We start from the raw sequence: 13993 nt of genomic DNA, 5'->3' as shown, positions 1-13993 counted from the left end.
GACTGGACGGAAAAAAAAAAAAAATATGTAACGGTTGGGACACTTCAGAACTCATGACGTGAACTGAATACCATTTACATCAGGCTCTAGTGAAGTTAAATGGAGTTCTAGTGTGCATGAGAGAGAGAGAGAGAGAGAGAGAGAGAGAGAGAGAGAGAGAGAGAGAGAGAGAGAGAGAGAGAGGGTACAAGTATGTCTTCTGTTTTGGTCTAGTATCAGGTCCTGGTGTGGTGGTGGTGGTGTCCTGGTCTCAAGTTCGTATTCAGAAACATTTTATTCTCTCACCACGATTGTAGTATTTTCTTTCTCTTCTTTCTCATCCTCAGAAATACACTAAGTTGAAATTTTGACCGTTTTCATCCTTACTACAATTAAAGTCCGTATTCACAAACGCTTTACTTTCTCACCACGACTGTTTTCCAAGGCCACAGAGATGATTAGCGGGGATTTCAAGAGTGTTTTTCCTGTTAATAAATGTAGAAATCTTGTCACTCTGCCTCTAGAACCGTAAAAGCATCTGAAAAAAAACTCGTGTCAATTTAAATAAATCCTTTGAAATAGCGGAGGTGAAGTGCAAAAATCCTTGAGAATACGAGCCGGACACACTTGGCGATAAGAACCACGTCAGCATCACCACCACCACCATCGCATCACCACCACCACCACCGCATCACCACCACCACCACCCTCTTAACCTCTTCAGTACTGGAACGCCTTTTTACCCTGAGTTTTGGCTGTGATTAGACCATTTTATTGACATTAGAAAAAGTCTATGGAGATCATAGGATTAATGGCCAGAGTCTTCACTATTTTAATCCCCACATGAGTTTCTGAAGCTGTAAAAAATCACCAAATAGTAAGCAGAATCAATATGAAAACGCGTCATGGTACTGAAGGGGTTAATACTCAGGGACGGAGATGGACGGAGCCACACTCACCACTGGCTTGTTGGAGACACGTGTGTATATGTAGTGGTTTGTATGTCTCTTTTTTTTATTTTCATTGGTTTTCATGTTTATTTTGCCTATTTCCTCTTGGTTGTAGTGGGTCAGATGTGTTACTTCATCAATATTCCTCCTCCTCTTCTTATTCCTTCTCCTTTCCCCACTTCTTAACAAATTTTTCTTCTTTTCTTCTTCTCTTGTCTTTCTTTCTTTCGTTCTTCCTTTCTGTCTTTCGTTCTTTCTTGTTCCTTTTCTTCTTTCTGTCTCTCATCATCATCATCATCATCATCACCACCACCATCATCATCATTCATCATCATTATTTTCATCATCATCATCATCATGACCTTCAAATGTCTTCAAATGTAAAAATAACTCACATTTTTCCTGCTTTTCAACATTTTTTTTCCTCCTTTTCCTCCTTCTTCTTCTTCTTCTTCTTCTTCTTCTTCTTCTTCTTCTTCTTCTCCTCCTCTTCTTCCTCCTCCTCCTCCTCCTCCTCCTCCTCCTCCTCCTCCTCCTCTCTCTCTCTTCCTTAACTAATACATTATCACTTGTATCAACGCTATAGTTTATGTGATATATATAATTTCGCTTTGTTAGAATCACGCTCTAAACATTCGCGGCACTAATGTATTTATTCACTTTAGAACTGGACAAGTGAAAAGTACAAGCAATACTGAGTCTGTTTCTTTCCCCCACTCAATTACTCATCCAGTCAGTCAATCAGTCAGTCAGTCAGTCAGTCAGTTAATTAGTCAGTCAGTCAGTCAGTTGGTCAGTTAGTTAATTAGTCAGTCAGTCAGTAAGTTGGTCAGTTAGTTAATTAGTCAGTCAGTCAGTTAGTTAGTCGGTCAGTTAGTCAGTCAGTCAGTCAGTCGGCCAGTTAGTCAGTCAGCTTGTCTCGTCAATCACCCCACCCTTCCGTCAGCTAGGCAGTCAGGCAGCTAATCAGACAGTCAACACCTCGTCAGTCAGTCCTTCAAGTCAACGTGTCAGTCAATCTGTCAGTCAGCCACCAACACACTCAACACTTATTTCTCTTGCCTCGGAAACACACACACACACACACACACACACACACACACACACACACACTCTCTCTCTCTCTCTATCTCTCTCTCTCTCTGTCTAGTGTTTTTTTTTTCCCTCATTTATTCCGTTTCGCTTTCCCTCTTCCTTCTTCTCCTCCTTCTCCTTCTACTCTTCCTCCTCATACGACCCTGACACACATGCACACACACACACACACACACACACACACACACACACACACACACACACAACCTTTGCGTGGCCCGTAAAAGGAAAATACTCGTAAAAAAAAAAAAATAGCTTCGGATCCCAGAGTTTATCATGATTTCACCCAACAAGTTCAAGGCTGAGAGAGAGAGAGAGAGAGAGAGAGAGAGAGAGAGAGAGAGAGAGAGAGAGAGAGAGAGAGAGAGAGGACATGGTAATGATATGGTGATAAAAGTGATGGTAGAAGTATAGTGGTAATAGTAGTAGTAGTAGTAGTAGTTGTTGTTGTAGTTATTGTTGTAGTAGTAGTAGTAGTAGTTATTGTAGAAGTAGTTATTGTAGTAGTAGTTATTGTAGTAGTAGTTATTGTAGTATTAGTTACTGTAGTAGTAGTAGTAGTAGTAGTAGTAGTAGTTATTGTTGTTGTTATTAGGTGTAATATTAATCTGACAAGTCCATTGATGCACACATATACAGACATATAAATAAACTAATATAAATCTACTCATAGACTCGTGCTAAGGAGTTCTCACGCACAGGCAGGCAATACACACACAGATATGTCATCCCCCCACCTCCTCTCTCTCTCTCTCTCTCTCTCTCTTGATAGTGTAGAGACCTGTGTCTGAGTGCACATGCGCCCGCCCGCGCGCGCGTGTGTGTGTGTGTGTGTGTGTGTGTGTGTGTGTGTGTGTGTGTGTGTGTGTGTGTTATAATCTCTATTTATTTTCAGTTGTGAGTGATGAAGCAAATGATGTTCTTAGTAATGTTAAGGAGGTGAGGGCAATATGCTGCTTTGGTATTGAGAATCTGAGGTTATTTTCCTCACTAACCGCGCTTACTGTCCATTCAATGAAAAAAAGACATTATGATTATTGTTTCTAATGTAAGAAACTTAGCATTTCTTTACATTAAAATAAATTTCACAACCAAGTGACAAGGGAAATCTGGGTCGCTTTAGTTCACATAAATTTGGCCTCATGGCTTGTTTGACCAGCGATGTTGTCACTAAAGGCAAATGTTCCTGTCACCGGCAAAGTCTAAAACACTACAGATAAAAAACGGACCGTCGCTGAAGTCCATCTCGTGTGTCAAAAAATGAGTAGTGCCCACTACCGCGCCGTGTCCTCTTATGTGCCACTTTTTTACTTATACTCAAGTGAGAGACGAAACGTAGTTGAGAACGATTCCCTGTTTCCGGTCAGAGCCAGTCCTCAATCTATTTTGGATATTGATAGTGTTACCATGTGTGTGTGTGTGTGTGTGTGTGTGTGTGTGTGTGTGTGTGTGTGTAGCTTACTGAGCAGGCACTTGTGGGGTACTTTATCAGATGCCTTTGGAAATAGAGATTCTATATGATCCACTGACGTCATCAAACTCTCGAGTATGTAATGAAGGAAGTCAAGTCAGTCAGTTAGGCAGACAAACTTAAATATACTGAACCATACCGAGCATTACGTTCTCACTAACTGTTACCTTCAAAGCATTAACTACAGCGCCTCCAATGACCGCTACCATTACTCTGCAAACCACTGACGTCAAAAGAAACACCATCGATAATGTTCTCTTTGTAACGATCGGTGTCACGGTAATGCAGGTCTAGCTTTGCCATCTGTTGACAATTTGCTGGACAGAAAGGGTGGTGGTCGGGGCGTCACTCCTCCGGCGCTTAGCTAAAAAACAAAACAAATAGTAAATAAAAAAAAGATCAATTGTATGGGAATTTTTTCGCCTTCAGGAATATTATCAATTTTTTTTCTTTTTCCGTTTGTGTGTAGAATGTTTTCAACGATGAACAAACAATTTATTACTTTTTTCGTTCTTTTTTTTTTTTCACTTCTATCAGTCTTAAGAGGTTGAATTGATGTACATAAAGTCTTCATCTGCGAACATCGACGTGACACATGTATTATTAGGGATGACTTCAACTTTGCTCTGGTCACTGGTATACCCCATTTGCTTCTCCTCCTGCTCATTCTCCTCTTTCTTCTCCTCCTCTTACCCGTATCCTCCTCCTCCTTTTCTTCTTCTTCTTCTTCTTCTTCTTCTTCTTCTTCTTCTTCTTCTTCTTCTTCTTCTTCTTCTTCTTCTTCTTCTTCTTCTTCTTCTTCTTCTTCTTCCTCCTCCTCCTCCTCCTCCTCCTCCTCCTCCTCCTCCTCCTCCTCCTCCTCCTCCTCCTCCTCCTCCTCCTCCTCCTCCTCCTCCTTCTCCTCCTCCACACCTTTTATGTCCCTTTCTAAAAGCCTCCTAATATACGAATACCTTTCCGCCTGTCGAATGGTCTGGTGCCGCGTTAAAAGACCGGCTTACTTCCTATTCAAGTCGTAACTATGTCTATAACACTCTTTCGGGGCTACACTTACTCGCTTCTACTCTAAATTCTTCTCTAAGTCTTCTCGATGTTTGTCGTTAAGGAGAGGAGGAGGAGGAGGAGGAGGAGGAGGATGGAGAAGAATACAAAATAAGCGAAGAGTATGAGAAAGAAAGAACGACCAGCAATAATACCAACGTTGAATACTTTATCATACTTAACTGTAATAAACAATAGGAAAATAAACAGAAGGGAAAAGTAGGTGTATAGGAGGAAGGAAATAAAAAAAAAATGCAGATTAAAAGGAACACCAACAACAACAGAACTTTCGGTCCCTGCCAGGGGGTGTGACGGTGAACAACATAGAAGTTTGAACAAGGATAGGTTGCCGAGAGGAGGAAGAGGAGGAGGAGGCGGAGGAGGAGGAAGAAGATGAGGAGGAGGAGGAAGAAGAGGAAGAGAAGCACGTACACACACAGTCTTCCATCACAAGCAGGTTTATTTGCACAGCGCGGGAGAGTTCCAACACCACAATCACTCACCTGTGTGTGAGTGTGTGTGTGTGTGTGTGTGTGTGTGTGTGTGTGTGTGTGTGCAAGCAGTGAACAGACTGTAAAAGAGGGCCATGCAGTCTCACCTTGCGGGGTGTCTGTGGTCTTGTCAGCACGTGCTCCACCTCGTCCTCGGAATTGCTGAGGTAGCTGTAGGTGGAGCCAGTGGAGATTCGGTTGTTGGATTCCTCGACAGGGGATTGTGTCCTGCGCATCAGCGGCGTGAGGGTGAGCGGCGTGCTGAAGTCCACGGTGCTGACGGAGGAACAGGAGGAACAGCTGGACACTTTCCTGGAGGAGAAGTCGTCCGAGGGTGGGATGAGGCTCGGAGAGGAGGCAGAGTGCTGCAGGCCGTCCAGGTGCGACAGAGAGAAGTCACTTGAAGCAAGCGCCACCGTGAGGCTCACCGTGTCGCCGCTGTAGTCACTGATCACCACCGAGGGCGTCCGCAACACTCCTCCCTGCCGCGCCTGCTGCCGCTGGCCGCACCCCACTATCCCACAGCCCCGCACCAGTCGAAGGAGAGCATCGCCGTTCACTTCGCCCCGCCGCCGTTCAGACAAGCCGCCATTCCTCGCGTCGGCACTTTTGCGGCGCAGCGTCACCCCATGCTCGGCACTCTTACCGCCACCGTCACCATTCACTGCGGCACAACTGGTAGTGCCAGAACACTCGTAGAACACTGGTGCCTCATCCTCACCCTCGCCATGTTCGTCAGGGGCTTCACAGCTGTCCTCCGCCACGCCAGGGTCATCGTTTAGTGGTGACCCCATCGGTGACGTGGCCTCGTCCTCCACCTCGACGGCACTGTCGGTAGAGTGAGAACGCCTGAAGCTATCCAGCACGTGACCTGCCGACATGGAGCGCACGAGAGGCAGGTCCTCCACTGAGCCGAGGTGAGACCCTACCGAGGAGGCAGGGGAGAGGGAGCGGAAGGGCGTAATGAGGCCCGAGAGCCGGTGGGCAACGCTGCAGTCAGGCGAGGCTAGAGGGGAGGGTCCGGTGGACACGTCGTCCCCAGGGCAGCCCTCGTCGCTTGTGGCTGAGTCGAGGTTGGCCAGTGATGCAGCATGGGGCGGAGCCGCGTTACCCACCGCCACCCCCGAGGGTTGGTCCTCGCACGCCAACCCGGGCTCGCTGCTCCACCGCCACGACGACTCGCTGGGCCACGGTAGCGAGAGGGACCGACAACGGACTTGGTTCGGCGCGCCACTACGACAGTGAAGGGAGCCCTTGCGAGGCTGTTCCCCCTCAGGCGGCGTGCCTCCGGAGAGGCTCGCGGAAGGCCTGCGGCACTGGGTCAGGAGGTTGGAGCAGGAACGAGAAAAATTATAAGGCGCGTCGGTGGATATGTTACGAGCTTGGAGCATATTCGTGTACTGTCGCACCAAAGAGCTTACACTTACATCCGGAGACAAGATAGCGCCATCCCCTCCCTCCCTGTCACTCGCCACACTCCTCGCCCCACCCTCCTTCTTCTCCTCTCCCTCATCGTCATCCTCGTCCTGACGCTGGTCGCCGCTCTTCTGGCCTCCTCGAGGCTCTTCTTCACGCCGCCGTGAGCGGTACTCCGGCAGGTAGCGCAGGTACCGCCGGTAGGCGATGGAGTCAGCGGTGGGTGGAGGCAGCAGGGCAGGGGGCCTCGCGGCCCCGCTGGGTGGCCAGCCAGCGCGGGACATCCTCACGCGGCTGAGGTTGGTGTCTGGAGCGTGGCCGGCAGCCTCATGCCTCCCATGTTGGGCGCCGCCCTGCCACTCCTGCAACACATTAACATGTTAGTAAAATTAAGGCACCTGCAATGCCACTAGTCACTCTCACTCCCTCACACACAGTCACTCACTCAGTCAGTGCACCTCGCTGCCTCAGACGGTACACACCTACACTGAATCAAACACACCTTCCCAGGTGGTCAGTATGAGCTGTGGCCAGCTGGGTAGACACCTTCCTCTGCCACGCACAGAGAAGCAAGGTAAAGAGAACCAGGAGCAACGAAGATGATGGAGAAGAAAACTACACCACGAGGTCAAGAATCAGTACCATGAAAGCAAAGAATCGATAAATAAAGGAAAATGCAAAGAAACATTTTGGATGGCGGAGTGTTTATCGGGACCCCTGAGGGTGTGTGGCGCGGGGCGGAAACGAATGGGAATGGGAGGAGAGGCGAGTGAACGTAGAGAGGAGTGAGAAGGGGCGAGGCCGATTTGAAAATAAGTGAAAACGGAGCGGATATTAACACAAACTTAAACATTCTTGAATAACTACTCGCATTTCTGTCTAGATGATTAGTGTCTTGTATGGAGATAAAGCTGCAGCCAAATCACAAGCCCAGCCACCCAGTCCAGGATAAAAAGAGACACTCCACGGCGCTGCTTTTCGAAGCGTCACGTCCCCTGCACTATGATGACACTACAGGAGAAAGGGAAGGACAGGAATGGAAGAGGGAGACAAAAGGAAAAAGTACAGCAACAAGGAGACTGGATGAAAAAAGAGTAAAAAAGACTAAAAAGGAAGAAAGAGGACAGAGAAAAGCTACAAATATGAAAGGAGAGAGAGAGAGAGAGAGAGAGAGAGAGAGAGAGAGAGAGAGAGAGAGAGAGAGAGAGAGAGAGAGAGAAGGGAAGGGAAAGTAGGAGGATAGGATAAGATAGGATAAGAGGGATAGGAGGGGAACTTGAGGAGGGGTGTGGTGAAAGGGAGAGGACAGGAGAGATGATCTTAACACGATTCATAATATTTAAGTTGTATAATATAAGGATTAATCTTTTACTCCATTGTGAAAGCTTAAAACGAATGAATGAAAGAAAAAAAAAAAAACTAAGTGAAGAGAATAAGAATGTAAATAAAAAAGGATTAGAATAAATCTGCTGGGTACAGTTTATAGTATGCAATAAATAAATGAATGAATGAATAAACAAATAAATAAAGGAAGAATAAAGAAGAAGAATAGAAAAGGGAATGAGAGATCGAAAACAATAAAGAACAAATAAACAAAAGAAACACAACAAAGAAAAAGGAAGCAAAGAAAGAGGAGAGAAAGAAAAGAGGAAAAGAAGATGGGGAAAAGAGAAATAAAGAAAGAGAACACGAGGCAGGGAAGCAAAAAGGGAAAAGAGGAAAAGAACAAGAAGAAAGAAGAAAAGAAAACAGGAAAAAAAAGGAAGAGAGGAACACGATAGGCAGGAAAGCAAAAAAGAAAAGGAAAAGAAAAAGAAGAAAGAAAGGAAAAGAAGGGAAAAGAAAAAGGAAGAGAGGGAACATGAGACAGGGCAGCAGAACAGGAAGAAGGGAGAGAAAAAAAGAAGAGAGAGAGAGAGAAAAATAAGAAGGGAAAAGAGAAAGAAAGAGAGGGAACACGAGAAGCAGGAGAGAAGGGGGAAAGAAGGGAAGTTAAATCCGATTGAGACGAAAAAGAGGAACGGAGTGTGGAGTGACAGAAGAGCCGCTGAGTGACAAGGCGCTTACCTGCTTGTTAGCTTCTTGTGTGGAAAAAAAAAGACAGAAAAATGAGAAGAATACTGCCATCCATACCACCCGAGAGAGAGAGAGAGAGAGAGAGAGAGAGAGAGAGAGAGAGAGACCATTACACGTTCACATTAGCTCGGATGATGACAGGCAGATATGGAAATTTCTACCTTAACAAAATTAAAACACAAAAGTCAATGCCACACTCGTGTACATAAGAAACCTGAGTGACGTGACTGCGAACACTGCACGTCACTAACCTAACCTAACCTAACCTAACCTAACCCAATATAAACTAACCTAACCTAACCTAACCTACCCTAACATACACACATCATCTTACCTGTCTTCTCTTAACCTTCTCAGTACCATAACCCGTTCCCATATTCATTGTGGTGACTATTTAGGGATTTTATACAGCTTCAGAAACTTGTGTGGGGAGGATTAAAATAGTGAAGACTTTGGCCATTAATCTTATGACCTCCACACAACCTCCCTAATGCCAGTAAAATAGTCTAATCGTACAGAAATCTCAAGGTAAAAAATGTGTTCCGGTATTGAAGGGGGTTAACTTAAACTATTCCAATCGTACCTGCATGAAACATAACCTAACATAATCCACTAAATCAGCTTTTCCCAACCTTTTCCGACCATAGTTCCTCCTGTTGTCATGGCTAAGTAGTCCAGCACCCCTAACTAATATCTTGTTATTAGAAGGATAAAAGAAAGTGGTGTGTGCATCACTTCACTTTCTTCGGTTCTCAGGACATATTATGAAACGAATGCTTATTCTATATCATCGACATGTTAGACTAAACGTGTTCTGGAGGAGGAGGAGGAGGAGGAGGAGGAGGAGGAGGAGGAGGAGGACGAGGACGAGGACGAGGACGAGGACGAGGACGAGAACGAGGACGACGACGACGACGACGACGACGACGAAGAGGAGGACGAGCACGAGGACGAGGAGGAGGAGGAAGAGGAACAAAAGAGGGAGGAGGAGGAAGATGGAGAGAATGATCGAATACATGTTTTTTTTTCTCTCTAAAGTAACTTAATATAACTTTGCTAACCTAACCTAATTTAACCCACTAACCTAACCTAACACTGATCCTGGAAAAGAGACTGACATGACCAGGTAATGACAAGATTTGATGGTCATGCTGCCTCACCACTCTTCTCTCCTTCCCTTCCCCAACACACACACACACACACACACACACACACACACACACACACACACACACACACACACACACACACACACACACACACAAACAATACATCACGTCACGCACATCGCCTTAATGCTTTACCAGTTTCTCAAATGACTGCAATTTTTTTCGTACTCACCACACAATCCTCCTCTTTCCTCTCTTCTCTATCTCCTCCTTCTCCTCCTCCCCCCCCTCCTCCTCCTCCTCCTTCTCCTTTAACTCCTCTCTTCCAACACGTCTTTTCCCATCCTTCTCTCTTCATCCTCTTCTTTTTTTTTTCGTTCTTTTTTTTTCGTTCTTCTTCTTCTTCTTTCTTATTCTTTTGCATCTACTTCTACTTCTACTTCTTTTCCTCCTCCTCCTCCAATCCCTTAGGAAACACAATGAGTTCTAAGTTTATCAGCATGACAAGGAGAAAAGAAAGATAATAAAATAATGAACGTGTAAAGATAAAGGAGAAAAACGCAGATTTTATTGATTTAAGTATATCATCTTTTCTTCAGTGTGTGTGTGTGTGTGTGTGTGTGTGTGTGTGTGTGTGTGTGTGTGTGTGTGTGTGTGTGTGTGTGTGTGTTTAAATCATAAGGACAAACGACTGACAGCACAACACTAAGAGTATTCACAGTATTTCTTTCCTTTCTCTGGTAAAGTATGGACCTTTCTGCCTGCCTCGATACTTTCCCCCTTCGTATGACTTAGAATTAAACTCTTTCAATGAAGTGATGGTTGTTTCAAGACAATTACCTAAAATTTTTCGATGATTTCGTTCACATTTCCTTTCGAACAAGCACGTCACTGGACCCTTCCTCCCACCCACCCCTCACTTCTTTCTTCTTTTTTAATTGCCGTTTTGTTGTCTTTAGCCGGTGTTCCTTCATATACATATAAGAAAAAAAAAAGAAAATCCAGCGCCGTCCTTTTTTCACTCTCCTGATGCTGTTTACCACCCTTATAAACCTTTTCAATACTAGGATACATTTCTACCTTGAGATTTGTAAACGATTAGACGATCTTATTGACACTAGGAAGGCTCTATGGAGGTCAAAAGAATAATGGCTGGAGTCTTTACTGTTCTTAATCCCCCACACTAGTTTCTGAAGCTGTACAAAATCACCAAATAGTAAGCAGAAAAGACCATTTTATTGACATTAGGAAGGCTCTATGAAGGTCAAAAGATTAATGGCCACAGTCTTTACTTATTCTAATCGCCCACACGAGTTCCTGAAGCTGTATAAAAATATTTCACCAAATAGTAAGCAGAATGAATATGGAAACGCGTCGTGGCACAAATGCGTTAAGAATAATAATAGTAAAAAAAGAAAAAAAAAAGAAAAAGAAATGGAGCAGCATGGGACTTATTCATTCATCTTAGGCTTTCGCAAAACCTTTTTTTTAATTTCCCTTTTTTTTCCTCTATTTCCACGCAATCATCATCTAATGCAAGGGTAATATACACTCTCTCTTAAGACCTACGTCCTTAGTGGTGCAGGGATTAGCGATGTATACATTGGTGATAACTCTAAGAGGCGGCAATGAACGTGGAAGAAGGAGAGGAAGGGAAGGAAGGAAGGAAGAAGACGAGTAGGAAAAGGAGGAAGGACGACGATGGTGGTGAGGATAGGGGTGGTTGGGGACGGTGAAGAAGAGGAGGAAAAACAGGAGGAAGGGAGACGATGGTGGTGGTGAGGCTGGGGGAGGTTCACGGTGAGGCTTGGTGTAGTGGATAGAAAAGAGGAAAGGGTTATATAGAAGGGAATCGGAAAGGGAAATAGGATGCACAGAGAGAGAGAGAGAGAGAGAGAGAGAGAGAGAGAGAGAGAGAGAGAGAGAGAGAGAGAGAGAGAGAGAGAGAGAGAGAGAGAGAGAGAGAGAGAGAGAGAGAGAGAGAGAGAGAGAGAGAGAGACACACACACACACACACACACACACACACACACACACACACACACACACACACACACTAGTACAACCGTCCATTCACCTGTAAAATTTAACAGACTAAATTAAATAACTTCACACTGAAATTAATTTAGCTCGCTGCGAGAAATCAAATATAAACAAACTGCCTTACAAACACGAAGAGAGACAGACGAACAGACAGATAGACAGACAGACAGACAGATGAACAGCAGACAACCTTCAGTTTACTAATTTCCTCCACAGAAAAACATCAACAACTGTCAGACGTGTTTGCCTTCTAGTCATACCAAGACAGAGAAAATACATTCAAGCATGGAAGGGTACGGATGGAGGAGGAGGAAGAGGAGGAGAGAGTGGGTAGAAAGAGAGGGGGGGGAGATGGGGAGAGCGCAGCAACAGGTGATGTGAGCAAGAAGTCTGACAGAAGGTGGTGCGCAAGACTAGTGACCACAAACATTCCTCTCCCTTCTCCCTTTTGTCTCTTCCTCTTCACTTCTTCTGTCTCTTCTTTTTCCTTCTTCCCTCCTCCCCCCTCTCCCTCACACTCTCCCCTTGACTCCCAGCACCCCCAGCACCCCAAGTGACGTCAGGTGGAGGTGGAAGCGGGGTGATCGGGGCGCGCTAGGTGGTAATCCCCCAGCGGCGGGATTACGTGGCGCCGGCCTGCCACAGACCTGGCGACTCGGCTCACGGCCCCGATGCGCCCCAGCACGCCCCGCGGTGGCCCTGGATACACGCCCTGCCCCGCCCCGCCTCATGGCACCCTCCACCATTCATTGCTAGACTCACGTGTTATCGTCCGTGAGTGGTGACAGTGGTGCAGAGCCGCCCGCCCCACCCTACACCGCTGATTGATGGCCCCCCATCTCTCTCTCTCTCTCTCTCTCTCTCTGTCTTTTTTCCAGTCTAATTCTTCTAATTTGCCAAGAGGTATATTTCATCCTAACTTTCATTTAATTGGTAACTTCTCTAAGATGACGCTGGCCAAGGCTGAGAGAAAAGATTTTTGTATTTCTCCCCACCACCACTTTTACGCTTAAGTATATTTTTCTCTTCTCTTATATTCACGTCTTTTATAGCTGTGTTGACCTCCGATACCCTTTGTGAGATTTGTTTAGTGTTCTTCTTCTCCTTCTTCTTCTTCTTCTTCTTCTTCTTCTTCTTCTTCTTCTTCTTCTTCTTCTTCTTCTTTGTAGTTGCAGTAATACGCAGTTCGTTATGGATCAAACTGTGTCCTGATATCAATTGCTCTAATGCAAAAAATGGAAAGAAAGAAAGAAACCATCAAACAGCCCAGGATACCACAAACAACTTCATATGGACCAACAAATGTGCTGCTGCTGCTGTTTGTCCTTCCTTAATGTTTCCTTTTGTAATCCTACAAGCACTACAGAACACCGGTACCCATACACTGCAAGACGTCCTATACTGCCTCCTGTCACAGCAAACCTCACCGCTCAGAAACAGCAGAGTGGACACACACTTCCCAGAGCCACTCACAACAAACACTCTGGGCACTCTTAACTCCTTCAGTACTGGGACACATTTTTACCTTGAGATTTATGTATCATTAGACCATATCATTGACATTAGGAAGGATCTATGGAGGTCAGAAGATTAATGGCCACAGTCTTCACTATTTCAATCCCCTATATGAGTTTTATAACTGTATAAAATCATCAAATAGTAAGCAGAATGAATATGGAAACGCGTCACGGTACTGAAGGGGTTAAATCCTTCAGTACCATGACGCGTTTCCATATCAATTCCTCTTATTATTTGGTTATTTTATACAGCTTCAGAAACTCATGTGAGGGATTAAGATAGTGAAGACTGTAGCCATTAATTTTCTGACCTCCATAAACTCTTCAAGATATAAATAAGTTGGTGTAATTGTGCCCAGAACTCAAGGTAAAAATGCGTCCCAGTGCTGAAGGAGTTAATCAATGGAAAACAATGCAACACAACACAACACAACAACACAGTAACACGCAGCTCGCCTCCACAAGCCAAGCCAGTCCAGACAATAACGAGGCACACAAAAGGGAGTGTCGGGGGTCAACACTGCTGTAAAAAGACGTGAATATAAAAGAAAAGAAAAAGAAATACTAAAGAGGTGACGTGATCCTTCTCCATCTGAACGAATTTAAGACGCACATGAAAAAAAAGGAAGTGAGAAAATAAAGAAGAGGAAAGCGAACAAGTATTGAGGTTGAACAAGCAGATGTAAGGAGAGGAGGAGGAAGAGGAGGAAGAGGAGGAGGAGGAGAAAAATAAATTACTCTTAATTTTAAACACGTGGCGAACAAGAGAGAGAGAGAGAGAGAGAGAGAGAGAGAGAGAGAGAGA

General features: G+C 45.0%; 1 protein-coding gene across 1 annotated transcript in view; it reads right to left on the bottom strand.

Moving 5' to 3' along the window:
* The window catches only part of LOC123514919, a 176260-nt gene extending 163858 nt beyond the window's left edge, over positions 1-12402 (bottom strand). The window contains exons 1-2 of the mRNA XM_045273176.1: positions 12190-12402; positions 5135-6805 (exon numbers count right to left, since the gene is read on the bottom strand). Coding sequence (XP_045129111.1) covers positions 5135-6805; positions 12190-12402 — 1884 coding nt within the window. The remainder of the gene's footprint in view (positions 1-5134; positions 6806-12189) is intronic.
* Between the last annotated feature and the right edge of the window lie 1591 nt (positions 12403-13993).

The sequence above is a fragment of the Portunus trituberculatus genome, chromosome 38, assembly GCF_017591435.1.
Source record: "Portunus trituberculatus isolate SZX2019 chromosome 38, ASM1759143v1, whole genome shotgun sequence".
In the NCBI taxonomy this organism is placed as follows: domain Eukaryota; kingdom Metazoa; phylum Arthropoda; class Malacostraca; order Decapoda; family Portunidae; genus Portunus; species Portunus trituberculatus.
The sequence above is the reverse complement of the archived record's forward strand: the minus strand, read 5'-3'. Positions and strand labels throughout refer to the sequence as shown.